This window comes from Candoia aspera, chromosome 1 (assembly GCF_035149785.1).
Source record: "Candoia aspera isolate rCanAsp1 chromosome 1, rCanAsp1.hap2, whole genome shotgun sequence".
Lineage (NCBI taxonomy): Eukaryota > Metazoa > Chordata > Lepidosauria > Squamata > Boidae > Candoia > Candoia aspera.
Window position 1 is genome coordinate 99,106,231 of NC_086153.1, and position 25,359 is coordinate 99,131,589.

The following is a 25,359-nucleotide window of genomic DNA, read 5'->3' on the forward strand; positions in this document are numbered from 1 at the left end:
GATAGCTGCCCTTCTCAGCAAGTGACTGAGCAGCTTACTGTAGCTACTGTAGCAGCTAATAGCTACTGCTTCTTTACATAACCAGGCCATTTGCCTGTGTTTAGTTTATCTCATGCTGTGCAACACGACTTTTAACTATCCTACTTAATGAGTGGCTATGGGAACATTTGCACACTAGTAAAGTATAAGGTAGCCTCATAATGAATAAATTGCCTTCATATGGATTTTCATTTTTAAATGCCGCTTACAGCATAGGAAATGCCACCAATGAAACCTGCAGCCAAGCTGGCCACTTAATACCAAGTTAAACAGACATACAAAATGACTATTGACAAACCAGTTTATACTAAATTAAAACTTTATTGACTAAGGTTTGTTCTCCAGACAATGTGATTTGATGAACTATGGCGGTATGCATGCAATCAATGAGCTTGACAATAGTTTTAAAAGTGAATGTCAAACAACTTAGTAAAACATTAAACACTTAAAACTGTGTTGCTGCAGAATGAAACTGAGGCTATGTTCCTGCATGAACTGTGTTGAACTAAAAGGCACTGTGATTGAAAATGGAAAATAAACACTGGTATATTTCCTTAGTATATATTTCAAATAAATTAGAATTGTACTCTTTCAGCCTCACTTACACCCCAACAAAAATGTGTGCAAATATTAAAACTGTCACTAAGCAAGAATGGACTATTAAAAGTGAATTGAACCATGTTATTACTGAGCTAATTTATAAGTGAACAGCAAGTGTAACATTCTTGATACCGTAAAATCAGCACAGGGATGTATTATTAGTACAGCACAAAACAGTTTATGTAAGGATCCATTGACACCATCCAATGAGGTTATGGTGCAGTAATTAATTGCTCCAGCTCTCAAGCTATCACATGATAACTGCAGTTACTGCACAATATACATGGATGTGTAATTTATCCTCAAGTCTCTCACATTATTGGCAGGCTATCAACCCTCCCCTCTCCCAGTACTACCATCACTGTTATTCAAGCATAAATTATAAGAAGTTGGAGAAACAAGCAGAATTATTTCCTTAATTTTAAGGAAAGAAAAATAATTCATAATTGCCTAAATATGCAACTTTGGATGTTTTACTCACAATTTTTATTGAGGCAAAACTTCTAGTTGGAATGCAAATGGAAGTTTTTCAAAAGCCATCAGGACTTGATTCTTAAAATGATATTAATTTGTGAGATACACTTACCATAAAATATATGGAAATATCATTAAAATTCTTTAAAAGAATATCTGATTTGTTTGCACTGCTGGAATCTTTTAATGTAAACACAATAGTGACCCATAGTATCCCAGAATAGTTAACCATTTTGTGGGTATATCAGTGTGGTCACATAGCAACCACAAATAACTTTAGTTATAGTGGCTGTGATTCCAACCACATGGCTGTCAACCCCCCTGCTTCTGGTGGAACTTAACTATGAAAAGATTTGCACCTGATAGATGACAGCATCAGACAAAAATGACCTCATTGTCCAGCTTCACACTTTATAGCCAGTAATTAGTGAATGCTATGGTAGGATTCACACATCACACTGAGCCATTTTCCAGTTTGTTGCTTAATGTGTTATGTGGGATAGGATAAGTCTTCCTTTGGGGCAATAAAATACAGCTGGAAACCACAGTTGTTTGTTGGCTTGCTAACTGCAACCACAGCTTCCAATGATGTATGCATGTGAATGCATGGTCTATTTGTGATTTGTAGCTGATTCCTGGTTTGATTTTCATATCCCTCCCAAGCTTCTAACCCATTCACAGAGAGGCATGACAAAACTAAGTTTTAAAAAGGAGACAAAACAACAACAATAAGACAAACAACCCATGATTCCTCTGATTATCTGCAAAACTGTTTCTGGCTTGTTTCAGGGTGGTTCACCCAACCATAACTAAGATAATGAGGCTTTGAGTAGCATCCTATATGCAGTTGGAAGAATCTTGTAGCAGTGGTAGAATGAAATTGAATAAAATTGAAAAATCTTGAACTGATTCCCTAACTTAGGTTGGCAGATCTGAAACAGAGGAAGAAAATGGTCAAAGCATATTGGGTGGGTCTTGTCTGAAATGTAGTTGGTTGATTCCAGGGAAACAGATGATAACCGCATGACAAGTTCATCCCAGGAAATTGTCCTTCAAAGTGCACGTTTTAGCAATGGAATGTTCTTAATAGGAAAACATCAGTATCTGACTTAAGGCTGCCAGTTGTTCAGTAAAATAAGGATATCTCCATTTAATCCTAAACCATCCCCCAAAATTTATTTCAGTGTAACCTTTTTTAGTATAACAAAAATGAAACGTTTTAGAAAAATCAACATATTATAGACATACATTTCCTGACATTTTATAATCTTTCTAAAACAAAAACCAACTCCCCTACTGTTGTGTTGACTAAGTTTTTCTTTTAAACCAGCTACTTTAAATACCAGCATGTGCTGCTCTTCCCCACATCACCCAGCTTCCCAGTTACCAAAAAAAAAAAAAAAAAAAAAAATCAAAGTTTTTAATATATATATATATATAATTATATATTGCTTGTTAAAATCTCCTGGCTGAGATTGTTAAAGTACCACCTCCATGGGAACCACATGAACACCATGTTCGCATCTGCTAATGCAATTCGTATTTCATAGTTGCATTAAGTACTGCAATTACAACGGGTCAGATCTCCAGATCATCAGGTCGTGGTCGACTGCTGGCTCGACTGCTGGCTCGACTTGGTGGCCGTTGGTCTACAACTGTGAGAGGCTGGAGCTCGTGGCCAGAGCCCACCTTTTTTGTGCTCTCAGGCTCATCATTAAATTCAAAGTTCTGGGCGTGTGAATTGGAAATGGTGCTCCCAGCCTGTCCAATCCTGTTCTGTTCAGCACTGTAGTTTGCCCAGTTTTGTTCACTGGCTTGTTTATTGTAGTTGCGACAGGATGATGTATTGTTCCTATCTCCAGTTACAAGCTTGTATCCTGGTGGAGACATGGGAGACAAGGGGGCAGTTGGAGAGGAGCACCCATTGAAGTAGGCATATTTTGGAGATCCGCATTCCTTGGAGGGACTTAAGCCGCTGTTGGGAGAGAAAGGATCGCTTTTGGTCTTCATGCGATCTTTAATACTCTTGAGGGTGACATAAAAAATCTCAATGATGTTGAGGGTCAGAGAGACTACAGATACTACCAGCATGAAGATGATAAAGATGGTTTTCTCTGTGGGACGAGAAAGGAAGCAATCCACCTTGTGTGGACATGGTACCCGTTCGCAAGTGTAGATGGCTTGCAGGGTGAATCCATAGATATACCACTGTATCAGCACAAAGGCCACCTCAAAGATAGATTTGAAAATGATGCTGATGATGTAAGTACGGAGCAGCCCACCACGCATTTTGACCTTGCCATGTTCTTCGATCCCATACTTGAATTTCTTAATTTCTATCTGCTTTAGGTGGAGATCTACATTTACTCCCTCACTTTGGACCACCTTGAGCTCCTCCTCTTTCCTGTTTAGTTTCTCTTCTTTTCGCATCACATAGAAGACATGTGCTAAATACAGAAGGGTTGGCACTGAAACAAAAATGAACTGCAGCACCCAGAAACGCACATGAGATATTGGAAATGATTTGTCATAACAGACGTTTTCACAACCTGGCTGTTGAGTGTTGCATCGGAAAGCTGACTGCTCATCTCCCCAGGCAGACTCCACTGCTGTTCCCAGAAGCAAGATTCGGAAAATGAAAAGGACAGAGAGCCACACCTTTCCTCCAGCAGTAGAATAGGCTTGAACTTTGTCAAGGAGCCTGCCAAGAGCACTCCAGTCACCCATCTTCTCTACCTGCTTCCTAAAAGAGAACAAAGGAAAGAGCTGAAGCATAGCCTACATAATTCATTCATGATGTTCTTAAAAAGAGATATACTGTATGCATGAATTATCACCACATGAAATAGTTTTGGGAGATTAAGAAAGACAATTGGATCATGTTCTATATAGTTTGGTTATCAATAGGAAAGTTAGAGACCTGTTGTTTGGGATCTTCACATTTTATGTTTAACATTTTCTCATGTGATGGAAGACCACCCAAAATCTGTAAATTTTATTGCACAAGTCTGTGCTCTTTGGAGTATCTGTGAATACACCTCCTTCAAATGGATTCCTTCTATCCTGTGAAATCTAGTAGGGAAGGTGCACTGTAGGTCTCAACCCATGGGGAATGTTGTCATCATGGGCATTTCTCTGGAGTACCCCCCTCCTTCAGAACAACATATCCCTGGATAGAAGATTGGTTCCATTCCTACTGTAATGCTGGAAATCTATTAAGACCTGGCTTTTCTGGAGAGTTCTGAGTAGATGTAGCAACAATTGATCATAGATTATTGAGAGTATTGTTTTGTTAGCTTTGGTAAGGCGAATTTACTATATTTTAACTCTACTACTGGAAGGAAGAGAGTAAACTGCTCAGTCATTGTCAAATGGAGTAGCATGTAAGCCTTAGCACACACTTACTGTACGTATATACATAAAAGCTGCTTATTCACAAAACCTCGTGAAAAGGTTGAGTCTATCTTGACTCAAGACACACTACAATGGGGTAAGTCATAACTGCTGAATACTGATGACCCTAGGGGGCAGAGGGTTTCTGGTTGGTTTGTTTTTTATGCTGACAGAGAACCATTGGGGCAGATCCTGGCTTGTACTCTGTGGAACTGTGTGGTCATTGGAAGAAAGTTGGAGCCATGATTTTCACTGATTCTTCCTTCTCACTACAGCTTCTTATGCTTCCAGAAACAGTATCAGAAGACATAGGAAAATCACTAGCCCTTCTCTTCTTCCATCAGAAAGTCTTTGCTCTATCCAGGTTTCCTCCATGAATCCAATCTTAGGTGGTATAATATCAATATCCCTCCCATATGAAAGGTGTTGTTAAATTATAGTCACATGTCACAAAAGGTCCCCTATACAGCATTTTGTGTGAAAGCTTCTGCAACCTGAATGCTGAATGTAGCCAAGAGTGATGCTTATCCTTGAAAAGCATTTCCCTGCAGTTAGTCTGAGAAAGAACCATTTCATTTCCTCTAAGAAAGTGTTTCTATTGAGAAACATTGCTGTAAAGTTAAAAACCTTTTGATTTCATTAATTTGCCTGCTTGTCATTTTACAATATTTCATTATCAACTCCATTCTAGGCTCAGTGGATTTCTTTATAGTATAAAGCCATTTTAGACTGAAACTACAATTGAAAACAAAAGTATTATTCCAAGGAAGCTTGAAAATAAAGTACTGTATATTAATCAATCAATCCTGCTCAAGCCCATTACTATGGAAAGATGTAGTGCACATATTTTCTATTTAATCCAATTACAACAATATTTCTTTTCAATTTAACATCGATTTTTAAATTTGTTCTAACAAGCAAAATAATTTCATTGCTTCTCTAGGCTGCCAGAAGGGGAGAAAAAAAGCCTTGTATGAATTACTCAAACAATTCTAAGAAACAAATGTTTTTCAACAATGATTCACTTAATTTTTTTTTATAGCTCTATCAGTGCCTGTGCAGAAGATTCGCAGTGAGATACATTTAATGAGACCAGGGATTCTATTTTTAACATCAGGCAACCTGTATGGTGTCTCAAATGATAATATTTGGTTGATTGATTTGATTCATATCATACCTTTTTGTTTATACAACACTAATGTACACTTAATGATTACACTGAGATTTCAATCCTGAACATACTTACCACTGTGCTCCATTGATTGAACACAGTGGGACTTCTCTAATTAAACATATATACAAATGTGCTGTATGTAGGCTGCTCATGTATCCTATTGCTCAGAATCCTGCTTTATTTTTTATACTGTTTATTTTATTTAACTTGGTATACTGCCAACTGCTGGAGTCTCTCTTTTCAATTCTTTGTTTGAAGGACAGGCTAAGGACAGTCCTCTATTCAATAGCATCCTCTCTTTGAACAGCTCTCCAGTCCAAGGATGCTTAAAGTTAAATAATCCTAAGAAGAGAGAATCATCAAGAGTCTTGAAAGAGCCCATCCAGAGCTAGCATCTGGATAGCAGGCTGGACAGGCTTGCATCTATATATACATTAATATACAACTCTTATACATATACACAACTCTTAAAGATATGTTCTGTTGCATTGGGGTGTTCAGCTAAGCCAGTGTTTCTCAAGCTTGGCAATTTTTAAGGCGTGTGGATTTTAACTCCCAGAATTCCCCAGCCAGCCATGCTGGGAATTCTGTGAATTGAAGTTCACATGCCTTAAAGTTGCCAAGGTTGAGAAACACTGGGCTAAGCATTTCTTTTTCTGGGTAAGTGGCCATCACAGTAAACACATATAAGCCAAAATGAACTCAACAGGACTTGCTTCCAAATTAACCTGCATAGGTCTGAGATGCAGTTTACCTTCTTTGAATTTATTACAAAAGCATTCATCCTGCTGTTAGGATTATTTTTAAAAATTAGGTATTGCAAGAGTTTGAAGGACCTATATGTTAATTAGAAAGAATTAACAAATGTACATTTAATTTGTTGCCCAGGCCTCCAGCTGCATATGTAAAACATCTGCAATGAGAAATGCTATGTTTGCGATACTTGTGAGTGAGTGGAAAAGATCCAATCTGTGGCATTCAGTCTATGACTGCTACTCTACACTTGCAAGTTATTTCTTGATGCAATCAGAGAATCAAAAGGAAGCATGAGTTAATTCCTAGCAGTGCACTTAAATCTTTTCCTTCTTTGGCAGTCATACTTTGCATAATCAAAGAGGTCTGGACAGTGATCAGGTGGGAATTACTGCATGATTCACTTCTATAATAAGAAATCCTTCTTACTTTAGAGACATATCAACCACAGACCTGCAACAGGTATAAATACTGCAGAGGAAGACAATATACCAAATTCAGAGAGCTGTCAAACTTTGTCACTATTGAAAAAGTTAATGCTTGTGATATCAACTGATTTTAAAAGGGATGCACATTTCTAGTGTTCCTTTTAAGATGACAAACCTTAAAATATGATAGTTGGGACAATACATGACAATCTTTGAAACAGGATGACTCTCACGGTTCATATTTTCACTACCCATACAGCACTGAATATCAAAAACCTGTTCCTAAACATTTAGCTTGTCTTGCTTCTGATGTTATCTTGGCTATTAGCATAGAACTGCTGTCACAAATTACGTTTTGCAACACTTTGCTGACTTGCACCTGGCACAGCCTACACCTGTGCTGTCACAGCAAGCCTTCAACTAGTTTAGGCATTACAAAGCACCATAATTTCTTCTGTGCCACTTGTGCCACAAGACAACGCTCATCACACAAGAAGAAAATAAGAGAGAACTGATGATCTAATCAATAAAGAGTTGAATTTGTATCTCACTTGTGGAAAATCAAAGACTGTAGGCATAATTTTGTAAAGGAAAGATTGCTCACATTTATAATTCAGGAGTCAGTCTTAAACCAGCAAACCATCTGAGCTACTTTTCTTGAAAAATGACACCCTGAGGAAGTAACCTCCCATTTTGCCTACAGCAAATTGTGATCTTACATGCAATAGTGAGAAAAAGGATTCACATGGATTTCTCCCCCATTCTGCTTCTTTACACAGAAGCTTGCCATGCTGTTGGCTGGGTGCTCTGGTTCACAGCCAAGCATGTGGGAAGCATCTGTGGAAAATGCAATGTTCCTTTCCCTCTGTGGCAATCATGCTTTCATTTTTGCCAAGCCAGATGTGAGTAGCATACAGCCAACTGTGTTGATGCTGCTGTCAGACTTACAGAGTCGGTCAGGGGACAGCCGAAGACAGAACTGGACGTCATGATCCCAACAACCAGCTTAACATGCAGTTATTGCCAGACCTGGCTGGTAGTGCAGGACTGTCATGTTCATTAGTCAACTTTTGAAGGGCAGGAAAGTTGAAGTTACAGTTCTCCATAGAGTACCCTCTCTGCATTTATTCCTTCTTCAATAGTAATGATGGACCATTTAAAACAGGGATCTGATCTTCAGCTAGACAGGATTGCCATGTCTAAATGGCTAAAGCAGCAGGCCCGTAATCTGATAAAGGGCCTGTCATTGTGTTTCTTTTAAAAGCAACAAGTAGAAAAATGAAGGAAGTCGGTCCATGAATCATACTACATGGTTCATGTTTTCCAGGATGTGCAATGAAGCTTAAGTACCTATGTTGATAACTGAATGGAGTCTCAGGAGGACACACAGAAGTCCTGGTCATAGCTGTGTGGAGTTTGTGGTGCAGAGTACTGTATGGGTGCACTTTTGCAGTTTGACAATTAGTTCCTTAATAGAAAAGGCTACAGAAAATCAATGAAAAGAGAGTTCCAAGGACTGAAATACGTGGACAATACACCGTAGATGCAACGACAAAGATACAGTAAGTAGACCACCCTTCTTAACATGGCACTCTCCAGATGTGCTGGATTATTACATATAATCCTCCCCCAGATATCAGATTGCTACATGAATAGCAAAATAGGGCAAAATGTATACAAATAAGGCACAAGAGATCTCTTGAATAAAGACGGACAGTACGGAATTTAGTATTGGAAGATGCCTTAGCTGAGTTACTTAGTTTCCTTTTAAAAATCCAAACAACCAAGAAATCCTTCCAAAAGCCTTTGTAATAAGAATACAAATCCGGTTACAGCAGAGACCTAAAAGGATCCTAATGTATAGGATTATTGCTAAGCCAGTCTGTTATGGTTAGAGAAGTGGATTTGGCTCAGAGAGACCCAAGTTCAAATTCTCACTCAGCCAGAATTTCATTGTGCTATCTGGAGCCAGTCACTATTCTCAATCTAATCTGTTTAACATAATTTTTTGGGGGGCGGGGGAAGAGAAAGGAAGGGAATGGGAGGTAGAGATTTCCAAATGCCACCTGAAGGATCTTGGAAAGAAAGGCTATAAATGTAAAAAATACAGGAACTGAATTTGATCAGGTAAGTGAATATGATTAGTAAACACAGAAAGGAGGCAATAAAACTTTTTCACAATATTGTTGCTGCCACCTAGTGGTGTTATGGAGTTTTGCAACCCAGATCTGGTAGCCCTACTAATATTACATCTAAATCCTATCCTGTGGCTGAAACTACACGTTTGCTGAAGAGCAATGTCTATTGAGACCCATGCAACATTTTGAAAAGAAAAGCAGCACGCTGGGTGGCATGAACAAGTTATTGTCCTTTACAGCTATGCAGTTTTCTGCAGCAATGTTCTTTTTAAAAAAATTGTAGTCAGGTCAACTGGGTAGAGACATACATATTATGTATATGCTTGTGTATGTGTCTAGCATCTGATTGACAGGCAGCTTAACTTACACATGTGTACCTGAGCGAATCATAAGATTCAAAGAGACTTATTCATAGTAAATCTGCATTTTATTTGCAATAATGAATGAAAACTCCAAGGCCATTTACTGCAAAACTAAATCTCACTGGATGCAATAAAAATTACTCCTTAGCACTGGAGTACCAAGTTACAAACCTGAACTCCCCTGCTCCAAAATTAGAGTTGCAATCTTTAAAGTTATACCAAGGTGCAAGCTTCACTGAACACAGGCTTAGTAACTAAGTCTTGCTTTCTTGTTCAGTTCCAAATTCTCTTAAGGCTACTTGTCTTGTGAGCCTCATTTGCCCATCTATAAAATGGGAACAGTGACTCAGTTTAGATTTTTTTTTTGCAAAATTCTATGACCCACTGAAAGTACTAAAAGTTTTGTTTGATTTATATCCCATCACCTCTCTCCTTTCCTTCAAAAGTTCAAGGCAGTTTTATCTCCCCACCACAGCCCCCAAATCATTCAGTTTCCATTAGTCAGATTGTGCCTGGGCCTGGGTCCCCAGACCCAGATCAACTGCTCAGCCACAACACAGCACTTACTACTTCTTGCTTAACGACTTTATCCTTGTTGATCAAAAGTGTGTTTCTTTTAAGAAACAGGGCATCTAATTTCTTTCCCCTTTGGAATTCTACACATGCATCTCTCATTTGTAGGCTATCAAATGTATCATCGCTTAGCACCAGCAGCTCCCCAGGGCTGCAATGAACAGTTTCAAACTTCGGAGGCTCTAGAAATTCAGATGGTAACATGGGCTGAAGGGACGCCCCTTCCTCTGCCTCCTCCCCCCTAAAAGATACAAGCAGATTTCTGAAACAGACACATTCTTCCCTTAGTTGACCTTGCTGACTTTAACAATACTCTACCAACGTTCTCCTGTTCTTAAAATTGTGTGCACACCAGACCGACCAATGTGCTAAGGCAGAAGTAAAAGGAGAGGTTAGACCGGCTTAAACTATTAAGAGGAGCCAAGGAAGAACAGAGCAAAGGAGTTCGCTGAAACCAGGTTCGTTGCTTTGTTTCTGAATCTTCCTTAGCGACAAAAAGCTTTGCCAATACTAACTAGAAGGAATGAAACGATTTTCCGCGCCTTCAGAAGAAACCAGTCAAGAGAGACACTGACTTTTCCGTCCAACGCTAAGCGACGTTTGCAATCAGAATCTAGGAACGTCGCCTGCCGCAGCCAGATTACTAGTCCCTGAACGTCTGTCTTGCACAATTTCAGGTTGCAACAATCAAAAGTTTGCGCTGCAGCTTTCAGAGTAAGGCAGAAGCGATCCTGCCGCCCAGCGCATGTGGGCTCCTAGGAGTCGAGGTAACCCCGTTGCACGCAGCCTCACTGTAAGTCCTTATCCAAAGTTTGCATCTATTAGCGAGAAGGGAGGTGGAGGTGCAGGAGACCACGTGAAAAGTCATCCGATTAGTAGTTAGCAACAGCAGAAGCAGCATTTGAACAAAGCCACTAATTAGGGACCATACTTGGTATGAACCAGAAAGCACGGGTCACGATTTCTGTATGAAAACAATACGGGTACGTATGCAGTTAAGGATGGCGGGGGGGCGGGTAGTTTCAGACTTTTAGAGAACCTTCAAAAGTAACTGAGAAATTACAGCAGATTGCTGCAGCAGGCCTTGCGTACCTTTCCTCAAAGTTGGGCGCTTATTCCTTGCAGGGAAAGAATGATTATTAAACAAAAAACCCATTCTCCTTCAGTAAATGAGGTGAAAACTAAACCAAATTATATACAGCGTGAAGGCTAAGCTCCTAAACCATTAAACAAATGGCTCCTCCTGAAGTATGTTGGTTAATCTGGTAAACATCTATTCATATTAAAAGTAGTCACATTAAAAGTGTCCTGTAAAGAGGCAAGAAACCCATAATATCAAAGGTCACTATAACTTACTGGGCAACATTAAAAAGCATACAAAAACATATTATATACATACTTTATACACATATTTAAATTTAGTTTGTGTATGTGTACACACACACACACACAAATTTAATTTTCCAATCACAGGTAACCCTAATCTTTAAGAGAGTTTGCTTGGAATGAACTCCAGGTCAAACTTTTCCCCCCTCCATCCTTACCTTCCTGGTCAACAGTTAAAGCAAGTGCTTCAGTTCCTCAGAGGGTTAAAACTCAAATGCCTATTTCAGGCACTCAGACCTGCCTATTTAAACTTTAAAGTCTCCTGCTCTGCTGACTGGTGGTGGCGGCTGGTGTCCTTCCTTCCCCTTTTGCCTGGAAGAAAAGTGCCGAGACCTTGTTTAGAGAGGAGGGAAAGCGCACATCCTCCCAAACACCCCTTTTTCACCCTCAACTTGAAGAACTGAGAGAGCTTTTTAAAAGTTTTCCAGCCACTAGCTGTGAGGGAGGAGCTGAGGAGGAGGGGAGAGAGCATTAGAGGTGGGACTGTCAAGGGAGGGGAGGAGGAAGCTCAGAGAAGACACAGAAGCAAGACTAGACGGCTTGAAAAAAGTGGGGGAGAGATAGACAGAGAGAGGCTGAAGTGGCTGAGTAAGCACATACTTTTAAAGAATGGGGATACATGAAAGAGACCAAACTGGGATGGTATCCAGGCCTTCTCTTGCTGGAGGGCACCGCTTAATTTACTCTATGAAACACAACCCTCCAAAGGTGTGTGGAATGTCTGCACGCTGGGTTTGCCATGGGCCAGCGATGAGTTGAACTGGATTTCATCAGCAGCTGGCCTGCAGCAACTCTGTATATATATAAAAAAAGCATCTGGGAATTAGCAACGGAAGCCATGGCACCACAAACTGTGTGCACATAATTCAGGGTGAATTCTCCCTGGGGGATTTCAAAAGGTAGGACAGTATATGGAGAAAGATGTCTGGCAGGGTTTCCCCCTAGTGGCTGCCATAGGTTGGCTTTGATGCCTTCACTGCTGTTTTTTGCAGCCATGCTTTTCTGAGTCCATCTGTCTCCGTCCCACCCACTCAAGACCCTACACAATTTTCCAGGTATTGGAGGTTGGGGGACAATAAGGATGACAGACAAACCTGCTGCTAAAGAAATGCTGACAAAGTCTTGGAATCAACATCTTGGTGTGGAATAGACAAGGGCTATAGCGTACATAAAACAAGGGCTACTCTCATGTAATACAGCCTTGTGTAGCGCAGAGTGGTAGGTGGCAATATTGCAACCAAAAACTCTCCCCACGACCCGAGTTCGATCCCAGCAGAAGCTGGATTCTCGGATAGCCGGCTCCGGTCGACTCAGCCTCCCATCCTTCCAAGGTTGGTAAAATGAGTCCCCAGCTTGCTGGGGAAGGTGACGGATGGGGAAGGCAATGGCAAACCACCCTGCTATAGTCTGCCAAGAAAACATTGCGAAAGTGGCGTCTCCCCAAAGGGTCAGACATGACTCGGTGCTTGCACAGGGGACCTTTCACCTTTCACACTCTCATGTAATTGGACAGAAGTGCCAACATCTGAGGAACTAAGTTTATTGTGTGGGAAAGTATGAGAAGCAAGCTCAACTTATATAGATCTTCACATTTGCAGTGATTACACGCACAAAACATATCTCTGTATATATGGGTATGCGGTGGCGCTGCGGGTTAAACCGCTGAGCTGCCTATCGGAAGGTCGGCGGTTCGAAACCACGCGGCGGGGTGAGCTCCTGTTGCTAGTCCCAGCTCCTGCTCACCTAGCAGTTCGAAAACATGCAAATGTGAGTAGATCAATAGGTACCGCTTCGGCGGGAAGGTAACGGCGTTCCATGTCGTCATGCTGGCCACATGACCCGGAAGTGTCTACGGACAACGCTGGCTCTAAGGCTTAGAAACGGAGATGAGCACCGCCCCCTAGAGTCGGACACGACTGGACTTTACGTCAAGGGAAACCTTTACTTTTACCTTTACCTACCAGGTTTTTCAGCCAGGGTTCCATGAGAGGTCACTAGGGGTTCCCTGGGAGATCACAATTTATTTAAAAAATTTATTTCAAATTCAGGCAACTTCACATTAAAGAGGTAAGTTTCATTCTTTAGTTTAAGAACACTGTTAATGCATATCTACAGGCCTACACATGAAACAAATACAATAATTTTGTAACTTGTGGCCTATATTTGAGCCTGAACGTGCAGGGGTTCCCCAAGCCCGGAAAATATTTCAAGGGTTCCTCCAGGGTCAAAAAGTTGAGAAAGGCTGGTATGTACACTTATGTGTATGTATTGGATAAATAGATAGCCTGGCTTTGAGCTCCAAAGAAGAGATTGGTTCCCTTTTAATACTGTTAAATATTATCTACCCTGAGATATGCTATTAGATCAAACTTGTTAACTACTATGAAACACAAACTAAGTTGGGCTTCCTGATTTCCACAGTAGCCAGTGCAATCAATTTCTGGAAATAATTCCTTTCTTGCTATCTCTCCTCAGCACATTTTTAATATACTATTGCACAGAAAAGTTCTGATGCATGGATAATGGTCTTCAATAGCCTTCATGGATTTGCTTAAATTCCTTTAGCTCCTGGCCCACCTTTTGCTTCTCCAGCCAGCAAATTCTAGCACTTAATTATAGTATTTCCTTTAGTCCCTCCCAAATCTACCGCTAGTTCGTGACATAGGATGGTTCTAACATTGATTGTACTATTATGAAAGAAGGAGAGAACCATCCCTATTTCTACAGACTCTCTCTATAATATTGTAACCCTCTATTATTTCTGTAGCTAGTTGCTTTTTAATTCCTTCCAACCCAACAGAATGTTGGTCAGCTAAAAAATGGCTCCAATCCAGCTGGGGGCTGTGGGGACAAACAGTTCTCCAGTCCATCCCAATGGGAGAGGAAGATGGGCAGCGGTGTGGAATGCTGCTGACTGCTCCATTCTAAACCCCCTCCCCCCTAGTGATGTAACCCAGGGGACAGCAGCTACTAACGAGTTGGACAGAATTCCAGAAGCCATATTCTGCATACTTTCCCTACTGTCCTGGTTTAAGCAAAGACCACGCCAAGATGAGGAGAAAGTCTCTAGTGTTTTATTTAACTGCTATAGTAGACAGAAAATCCTACCAAACTGAAGAAGCATGGGAAAACCTAGACAGATAAACCCCAAAACTCAAGGCGGGTCTGTTCTGGGTTTCTTTGAACGACAGCTCAAAGTCTCTAAACTACGCATGCGTTTTCCCCCCTGGATAGGGGCCTCCTCCTGCTCACCATCCGTACTCATGACATCTACCACATCTCTAAACGAAAGCCTTTGGTTGTATGATGTAGCTTTTCTGGCTCAGTTGTAGCTGTCCTGATAAGGGATCAACTATACAGAATCCAAATTCAGCTGTACTGCAGCTATGTATATGGACAGGAAGGATAGGGTAAAATTCTTTTCATTCCCTTTTCCATTACAAACCACTTCCAAATTAGTGCCAAGAAAATTATACAGAAAGTCACCAACTTGAGTATAACTTGAGAAAGGCTTTATTGTAAAGCTACTGAATAATTTAAATAGATCCCATATCTGGCTCAGAAAATCCTAACTCTGTGTTGCCATCTAGTGCCCATCTTGAGTATTGCCGTCCAGTTATGGAGTGCTTAATTAAAATTGAGGAGGGACATTGCTCAAGTTTACCTAAAGGTCGGTTTAGTGCAAAAAACAAAGTTTAGGCTTAGTCTTCAGTTTTGGTTCAGGTCAGGTCTGATGGCAACCATTCAATATACAATCCCCTGGAAGCCAGCCTCATTAAAGTCAACACATGCTTAATGATATGCCTAGGAATATAAGCATAACGTTGCATTAAAATACATTTATAACTAAACTCTAGACCTTAGTCCCATTTTCAAAGTCCATTTTTATCAGAAATTTACAACTAATATGTGAAACATTTGGATATAAACCTTGTTTGATTTCCTGAGAAAAGAATCAGAAAAGAATATTTAGTAGACTGGAATGCAGACAAGTTACCTTGGCATTTGCTTTTTATTTGTTTTTGGTGCTTGTTTTTAATCTTTATCTTAGTTTCAAGGCATTAGCCAGCCATGTTGCACTTCCTAGCTCTGTTGTTTTAGTGGAGACAGGAATATATTTGTTTCAGTCTTGTAGTCTTCTGCATCTCCAAGAAGTTCTTCTGTTGGCAGAATAAGCAAGCCAAGAGTGCCTGTGCTCATGCCATAGCAACTAAGATTGCAGTGAATATCAATCTTCTAAATAGTGTTTGTTGGTTGGATTGATATCACACCTTTTGTACCAGAGCTCAAGAAATCAGAAACCTCACCTCTGAATTGGAGCCCTGAATGTGAAATTTTCTCTTTGAGTTGAAATAATGAATGCTCTTGGAAGTTCTTTATTTTAATTTTATTTTATTTTTGACAATCCTGTAAAACAGCAAACCTTTCAAGTTAATCCTGACACACAATTACTTAGGTTTCAGTGTATTCAGTAAAACGTCTTTCTTGATAACCCTTGCAGCATGGTAAGTCTAAATCTGGTTGAGTTTGCTAATTGGAACAGCTGCTTCCCTTCCTGGGGATTCCCACTGCAAAGAAGAGAAGTCTGTTACTATGGTGTAAACTACTCATCCAGCTGTTCCTTTTGCCATGTAAATTTTGAAATGACCACAGATTCTCCCTCTTCTGTGTGAAAGCAGCAAGCAGTGGAGTTTTAGGGGAAAGGAGGAAAAGAATTTTCCTTACACATGCAGCTCTGGAAGGTGGGTGTGTCTTTGGGCAAGATGGGCCTCCTCCTTCATTGGGTCAGCTTCCTTGTAGTCATGGCCACAGTTGCCCCATCTTCACTTACTCATTTCCATCTGTAGAGTTGCCAAAAATGGAGTGAGGTAAACAAGTGCTCCTGAGACTTGTGATGGCTTGCTTGCTCAGAGGAGTTAGGCAAAAAAGGCAAAGGCACAGAGAGCAGATGAGGGTCACCAGTGAGTCCCCTCCTTTCAGCCAGTGCTTGACAGTGTCAGTTTCCTAAATGTAACCTTTCACTCATTCTTTGCCCTTTGCAAAATAGCCCTTCCCAAGCATGCTTTGCTGTGGATTTGTTACATAATGTATATTCTGTCTTCACTCAAACAACTTGGAGCAGAGAAGAGGCCATAAGATTAATATTCTCCCCAAGGAGGTTCCTTCGCTTAAACAAATCCACCTATCAGGACCCCGGAAGCGCACTTTCTGTGTCACAGTGTCCTCTGGAATGAGGTTCCCCCCGATATTTGAAAGGCACCCACCCTCCTGGTGTTTTGAGGGGCCCTGAAGATTTGGCTTTTTGCCCAGGCCTTTGGCGAGGACGACTGATGCTCCTTTTCTTCTTTTTCTTTGTCTCCATCTGGGTTTGTTACCTCTGCCATCTTTGTTGTTCTTTGTTTTGCATTGTTTTCTTGTTTTAAATGTTTTTAACAATTTGTAAACCACCTAGAGTCAATGGGAGTCAGGCAGCATATACATTTAATAAAGTATTGTTATTATTAAAACAGAAGTGTAATTCATAGTTTGACCTTTAGCCTATATACCAGTTCTTACCTTAGAATCTTCCAGCAGAGGATGTGAGACATTCAAACTGTTCAGCATTATTACTTTTTCTTGAAAGCTTTCAGGTTTCAAGATTGTTTTGTTAATTGTGTATGTTAGGAATGGTATGTATGTATGTCCTGTATGTATGTTTATCCTCTAAAATAGCTCTCCTAAAGTGGTACTTTTCTATTACAGGGTTAATAATTTATTTAGAAGATGGCACAGATCAAGAAACTAGTACCATGGAAATAGGTTAAACAGCTTCTGCTGCTCCAGTTTAATTTGGAGAGATCCCCCCTCCAGCTTTCCTTAAGCAAAATTACGAACGTCAGAATATCAGTCACCATCAGTTGTAATTTTCACCTTGGAAAATGGCCTTTATCCTTATTTTGACTGCCTTGAACTGGTTCAGACTCTGGAGGTCTCAGCAGTTCCTTGAAAGGCGTAACAGATATTCCAGCAGCAAATATTGTTTAAACAGCTCACCGAGCTGATTGTTCTTTGCTGTTCCTATATTTTGACAGCTGAGAATTTTGCACCGCTGTTAGATTTCAGAAGGTTCACTGAAGGCCACTGCTCAGATAATATTCATTCTGGCCTCGTAATCTTTTGATATCATTACACAATCTTAGTAACACAGAAACCATCATATATCTTGACAAGCTGACCTATTTCCACTATTCTCTCATGTTTTACTTCCACGCTGTGTTGTTTACTCATACTACATTATTTAAATCCTATCTGTTGTATTACTAATTAGATTATAAAGAAATAACTAGCAGAACAAAGCTGTCTCATGGCAGTGACCGCAGAGGGGGCAAGGGTGTGACCCAAGCCCCATCCTTTTTCTATGAGCATTGAGACATTGCTTGTGGCACACTTTTTCCATTTTGACAAGAGCAGCAAGAACCTGTGGACACCCATACTGTCTCTCAATGTAAGTACAATATATGTACTTACACATATATACAGTGTGTAAGTACATCTTGGGATGAAATATATTTATTACATGTACATCCCACCTTCCATTTGGGATCTCAGGTGGCTTCTTCCTCCTATTTTCCCAACGATCATCCTGCAAAGTAGACTGGGCTACTAGAGAATGACTAGCCCAAAGTCATCCAGTGAGCTTCCAGGGCCGAGGGTGATTTTGGACCTGGGTCTCCCTAACCCTAGTCCAACATCCTAACCACAGCATTATCCAGCAGTCTGATGGTTCCCAATGTTTAGAATTATTTGATTCACTTCAAGATCATGATTACTGTCTAAGTTATGTTGTTGGCAGAATGACTTCAAATCAATGGAAAGGGCATAGAGCAATTCTGCTTTTGCCTGAAACTTCCTAAGCTCCCTCAAAATCTGCTCTAGAGGTCTAAGAACAAATTTGGGGAGGATCAGGGAGAGTGGAGGAGATGGAGGAAAGGTCCTTTCTTTGATGTTGGGTGCCACCTGTAAGCTTTAGCACAATCCAATGCATGTCTATTTAGAAATACACTTTACTGAGTTTAATAAGATGTGCTCCCAAGAGAGTTTATGTCAAACTCCAGCCTTTGTTATGTCTCCTCAAAAATTCTCAAACAAAAGTGCTCATATTACTGTCACTGTTTTCTTAACAAGAGAACATCTTGCCCCAAGTTTAATTGATCTTATATATACTTTTCCCCTGCATGTTCTAACAACACCACTTGAATTTCTAAATCGGCTAAATACAAACATCATTTTGTTTCTTAAACAAGCAAGAGAATCTGTTTTTTGGGAGAAAACTTGCAGCCATTCACTTGGCGTGTAGCTGGGTTTTTGCCATTTTGTTACTGGTATCTGTTTCTTGGCACTTTGTACTTCATTTCCAGATAAGCCAAAGATTTATGATTTCACTTCTCAATACAGGCACATATTTGAGTAAGAAAAGAAAATATCATGCTTTGGGCATCTTTCTGCACTCAGCAGGGAATCACAGAAATGTCAGGGTGAGATAAATTATGCACGGGAAAAGTTTCAGATTTTTCCAACAATATAGGAAGGCTTTGTTATTTTGAATCTAAAATACAAGCCCTCCCTAATCTCCAGAGCCACCCTGTGCTGCCAACTGATACTGATGATCTTTGAACCGTGAAGTAACAATCATAAAGTAATGAAGGCTGTCACAACTCTAGAATTCAAGTACAGACGGTGAACTGGCTGACAGCAGGTTTTGGAAAGACCAAAGGAAATATTCCTTCATGCCAATTTTTTAAAGGGTCCTGAGTCCTAGAAACTCAAAATAATAACAATAAAAACAACAAAAATAACAATTTGCAGAAGGCTTATAGAAAGCTGGAATTTTCTGTCCCCTCAGGTGGCAGTAGGGCAGGACCGTAGGACATTGTCCAGGACCCAACTTAGCAAAATAAACTAGCTTATTACATTTTGAAGACAATCAAATACTGCCTCATTAATGAAGGAGGGTTTATTATTATTTGCTGGCTTAAAGATCAGTAAATCTAAAATTTGCTAGAGAATGCTATGAAATCAATAAATCTAAAATTTTCTCCCATGTTATCTGAAGTATCTGAGCCCTAGATCACCTTTCTTGAGGTGGGGGTAGGGAGAACAAGGAGCTGCAGAAAGTTAAAGACCAAATCACCATGTGTTGATTTAATGAAACGTGTAGATTGTACCACAGACAAGAGAGCCTGCTGAACAGAGATTATTCTGGTTGTTTTGAGATGGCACCAAAAAGATTAACCAGCAAAGCTTTGACAAAAGAGGGCTTTGGGGTAACCCTTTAATTTAAAGATAAGGACCTCACAGTGTACATTTCTTGCTTAAGACAATGCATACAAAGGGAGAAACAAATAAATTGCCAAACTCAATTTTCTGTTAACCCAAGGATTGGGAAAATGAAGGGAATGTAAAGAATTTAGACAAGTTGAGTTTATATCTGCTGCCCATCAATCAGTCCAAAGGCCACGAGGAACCACTGTGACATCTTTGGACTGATTCTTCTCAGCCACCCCACCCCCCTTACTTTTAAGCCTTTTTTCCACAACACACTTAACTTGGTTCAGAGGAAGTAAGCACGTCATATAACCTTCAAAGCTGAGTTAACCATCTCAGCCATTTAACCAAGAAGGAATTGGATTCAACCCCAAATAGACTCAGTCTTATTTGGAATTAAATCATCAGTTCCTGGTTAAAGTAACATACTTGGTATTGTGAAAACTGTTTAGGAGGTTCTAACTGGGGAATTTTTGAGACAGAGTCTTTTACAAGCACCTAAAATTGGGATTTCTCTAGACACTGTATCTCTGCAAGTTATTTCAATTCCCATCTCCCATGAGGAAACTTGCATTTTTACAATTTATTTAATACTTATTTTTTTATCTCTCCAAATGGAGAAAAAAATGGCATAAAGTGGTGACAGAGAAGTGACAACCTCCCAACCTCCTTTGCTGCTGGGAGAACTGAATCATAGCAGCAGGTTGACATATTACATCATCCAATACTGCATGCTCCTGGTATAAAAAGTGTATCAGCTAACAGGCAGGGAGGATGTGAACAGGGACATAGATATGCTTCACCATCTTCATAGACAGAAGCTGCTCTTAGCCATAAAACAGGTTTGAAAATTACTTACTTTCCTTTGCTAGTTTCAGGGGCCTGGCTCCAGGCAACACTCGTCAGTCCGTGTAGGTGTCTGACAGGAATTAAGAAATTCTCTAGATTTACAGAGTGGACTGATGATGGGAATGGGAAAGAGCTAGTTAGACAGCCAAGAAATAGTGCTCATGTGATGGAGGGGACAGGTGGACATTTTAGAATATCCATGTCAGCAGAATTGACCTCTGAATGCATGATGTTCTTGATGAGCAAAAGAGATCATTGTTTTTCTGCCTTGGATATAAGCTTCGTGTCCTGGATGTAAAGCTTTGGAGACAATGCTAAACCAAATAAAGCACTGATCAAGCAATGTGTTCTTCAGCTATCCTTCCTGTGCTAAAATTCGATTCTGTTCTGTCTCCAACCCTGAACAGCCACTGAGGGAAGGTTTGGGTGTGGAAAGATTAATCAAGCTGCATTTGTGTGCTCTCCACAACTTCAGGTAAATTATTGGCACAGACTCACAGATCTACCACCATGACATCCACTTTGGCCTTAAGTGTTGTTCAGTCTGGGGAAAGGCTAGCTTTCAGGTGCCACTTCTTTGTGCCAATTGCTGCCAAGCCAGCTGTTTCTGGCTTTAATAAATCTGGTGCAGAAACAAGATAGTTAAGGGACTCAGCTGAAGAAAGCGTAAAGCCCAGGTTTTCTTCTCTGCAGTCTGGGAGGATTAGACAGCTAATCAGAATTGGGCTTCCGGTGGGAATGGCATTTTGAACAGCGTGTAATGGTTGCCTAATCCCAAATACTCAGTCCCACAAGCTCGGGCTTAAAGATAACTGATTTATTAAAGGAATAGTATGCAAATACAGAGAAAGCTGAGAATGAGCAAAAGCGTGCCAAATACAAACTTAAAAGCCTTGCCTTCAATCCAGTCCCACCCCAAGCACCCGTCAGCCCACACCCCCTCCCAGGTGCTAGGAACCGTTACACGCGCCTGGGAAAGTAACCTTGAATAGAATTGCAAACCCAAACATACATTCCAAAGTTCCAAAACAAAGCAGAGCGCAGGAATGGAAAAACCCAGAAATGAGCCAGGCGGGTATACACGGAAAACGGCTTGACATGTGAAACGTTACAATGTTAACAGAACATTGAAAGGGGGAAACATGACACAGCGTCTATTTGCAAATTAGCTTCTCAAGTAGACCTGGCCGCACGGTGTTTTAGGGCTCGGTCAGGATTCCCTGGAGCTTAAAAGTGTTGCCTGGATAAAGGAGAACCCTAGGAATTACCCCGTGTCCTCCGGACAGCTGGTCATAGCCAAAAGATCATAAACGCAGTTTATAGATCGAGCGGTGAGTGATCAGCTGGGAGGTAGGATTGTCATCCTTTCCCATGCTGCGCTGCAGCCGTTTAAACGGACTCTAAAACTGACCACCCCATTTCTTAATGCACCAATTTATTTGCCTTTTTTTTTGTTTAAAAGAGGCTTTTTCCACCACAGAGATGAGATTTCTCTTGGTAATTTTTATATTATTTTTGAAACTTAACTGTTGAGCATTTGAACTTGGTTTTGTATTTTACATTTTGGACAAAAAGAACTGAAAGCTGAACTGTGGATTTATTTTATAAAAGCAAAGGACTATATGTTTTTTTGGATTTAATTGGCGGTATTTTTATTGTTTCCTTTTGGGATTTAACGAATCTATCCTGTTGGAATTGGAACTTTCATGGCTACCATGAGAAAGTGAGTGTTGTTGCTCTTTTCTTAATGAGTTAATTGGATACTTCTTGTAAACACCTCTAGTAGCAAGACTTTTGCTTTTGAATGATCTCAGTCTCTAGTATTTCTCCACTGACTTTAAGATTTGGTTTTATTGGCTAATTTTAACCACCAGAGGGAACTAATCATGGCTTCTAGGAGACTACCTTGTTGTGGTTCTGATGATGGGGAGATGATGAGAAATATGACTGATGAAATTTCTAATATCTTTTAAAAAATCTTTTGATGCCTTTGAGAAGAAAATGGAAAATAGATATTCTGACTTTGAGAAAAAGATGGAAATTAAATATGGAGACTGAGAAAACGATGGAAAGTAAATATTCTGACTTTGAGAAAAAGATTGAACATCAAATGGAAAAAAATGCTGGAGAGGTGAAATAAGTAACAGATTGAGTGGAGGTGTTAGAAACTAAGGTGGATAATGCTGAGCAAGAGAGAGAGAAAGAGCTTGATAAAATGGCTCTGTTAGAACTTAGGGACGTGGATTTTTGTCTGAGACTGAGAGGAGTTCCTGAGGTGAAAGGGAAGAATGTTGTTGAAAAAATCCTACAGGCTTTGGCAAAATTATTGGACTGGGAGGACATTAGAATGGAGGATGAATTAGATAAAGTTTTTCGCATCAACTCAAGAGATGCAGCTGTAAATAATAAACAAGATGTTTTGGTTCATTTTGCTAGAAGGAAAACAAGTGACCAGGTTTTGCAAAACCACTTTGAATCAAGATTAAATATTGACAATGTGGATATAATTGTTTTGAAAGAGATTCCTGTAAGGATTTTAAGGAAGAGAAAAGACTATGCTTTTTAACAGAGATTCTGAAAAAGAATAAAATTGTTTTTCAGTGGGAAAGATTGGAGGGTATAATTTTTATTTTCCAACAGCAAATATTCAGATTGACCTCCATCCGTAAGGCCAAGGACTTTCTTGCTAGACAGGGATCTAGTTTGGATTGGGGTGTAGATGAGAAACTTGCACCTGGAACTAGACCCCAAGAATCTGCTCTACAAGTGTAAACATGGGTGCTACATCTAAGGACTTTCATCAGATGTCTGCTTAATCATGGCTTGCACTTATCTTACTTGGAATGTGAACGGGGCAAATGCCCTGCACAAAATATTTTTTTTTCATTATTTGAAGAAATTAAACCATGATGTGATAGGTTTACAGGAGACTCATATAAAGAAAAAAGATATTAAATATTTGATGAATAAAATTTTGGGAGAGGAATTTATTTCAGCAGGTCTGAAGAAGATAAATGGACTTGTAATATATGTTAAAGCACATATTTAACATATATGTTTGAAACCATGTTTATAGCTTTCTGACGAACATGGCAGATATGTAGCAGTGGAAGTCAAACTTAATGGGCTTAAATCTATTGTGGGGATATATGTACCAAATGAGGATAAAAGTAAAAATTATAGACATCTTCTGAATGGTCATCTTTTTTCATATCAAAGCTGGTGTCTACTAGGAGATTGGAATGCTGTAACCTTCCCACGATTGGACAGGCCATCTAAAAAGGAAATTAAGCTTAAACAAGGAAGATTCCCACAGTCTTTTTTTGACATGATAGACAATTTGGCATTAGTAGACACCTGGTGAGCCTCGTGTGGCGCAGAGTGGTAGGCAGCAGTATTGCAACCAAAACGCGCCCCACGACCCGAGTTCGATCCCAACGGAAGCTGGATTCTTGGGTAGCCGGCTCAGGTCAACTCAGCCTTCCATCCTTCAGAGGTCAGTAAAATGAGCACTCAGCTTGCTGGGGAAGGTGACGGATGGGGAAGGCAATGGCAAACCACCCCGCTATAGTCTGCCAAGAAAACATTGTGAAAGCGGCATCCCTCCAAAGGGTCAGACATGACTTGGTGCTTGCACAGGGGACCTTTCACCTTTCACAGACTCCTGGTGACACAAAAATGGATTGTCAAGGGAATATACTTTTTACTCAGAATGACATAAATCCTTTTCAAGAATTGATATGATATGGATTTAAAATAATTTGGCTAATAAAATTTGTAAGGTTGATATTTTACCAAAGACTTTCTCCTATCACAATCCAGTAAGTTTCAAAATAAAGAAATCTTCTATGGCTTTTTGATGGAGATTGAATGAAGTGATTTTACAAAGAGAAAACATTTTGGTTGATCGTAAGAGGAGTTTAAAAAAATTTTTTGACATCAATTTGGACAAAGGGACTGACCTAAAAACTGTTTGGGGTCACCACTAAGGCAGTTATGAGAGGTCACTTTATTTACCATAACTGTAATATAAAAAAGAAGTGTCAACAAAAAATGCAAACTATCTTGAATCAAATTAAAGAAATTGAGTTACAGAAAAACCCAGTGGATACTGGTATTTTACACCAACTTAAATTATTACACCAACAATTCCCTATGTCAATTGTGAGACAAAATTGACTTATGTTAAACAGAGACATTGTGGGTTTGCCAATAAACCTGGAAGATGGTTGGCCTTTAATTTAAGGAAGGAAAGAGAAAAGAAAATGATATTAAAAATTCAAGAAGGAAATATTGAATTAAAGGGTAATGAAGGAATCAAGAAATCATTTCACAACTTTTTTCCAGTTTGTATAAAAGGCAAGAACTTTCTTTGGAAAAGATAGATGAGTATTGGAGAAACAAAAAAAAACCCAAACTCTCACAATCACAGAAATTATTAATGAACAATCCTATAACTACTTTTGAAGTAGTGGAACCTATAAAAAGAACCAAACTGGGGAAAGCACCAGGTCCAGATGGTTTGCCAGCATTGTATTATAGGTGCTTTGAGGATCAACTGCTTCAGCCCTTTCAAAGATTGATGAATTCTATTTTTCAGGGCTCTGTGATGCCTGACTCTTGGAAAGAAGCCAATATTGCACTTCTACCAAAAGAAGGCCAAGATATTACTCTAAGAATTATTGACCAATTTCATTGTTGAACAACGATTATAAAATATTTGCTTCAATCTTGGGTGAAAGAATGAAGAAAATTTTACAGGACTTTATTCACCAAGATCAATGTGAGTTTCTACCCAAAAGGCAACTAAGAGACAATGTGAGAATAGTTTTGGACATTATAGAATATTTGTGACATCACAATGAACATCAAGCAGTTGTCATCTA

The 25,359-nt window shown here is 39.8% G+C and overlaps 1 protein-coding gene across 1 annotated transcript; it reads right to left on the bottom strand.

Moving 5' to 3' along the window:
* Positions 1 to 340: 340 nt before the first annotated feature.
* Positions 341 to 3,895, bottom strand: GJA1 (gap junction protein alpha 1). The gene has a single exon (XM_063310573.1). It carries the CDS (start codon positions 3,886 to 3,888, stop codon positions 2,692 to 2,694), a length of 1,197 nt encoding a protein of 398 aa, XP_063166643.1. The 5' UTR covers positions 3,889 to 3,895; the 3' UTR covers positions 341 to 2,691.
* Positions 3,896 to 25,359: the final 21,464 nt, after the last annotated feature.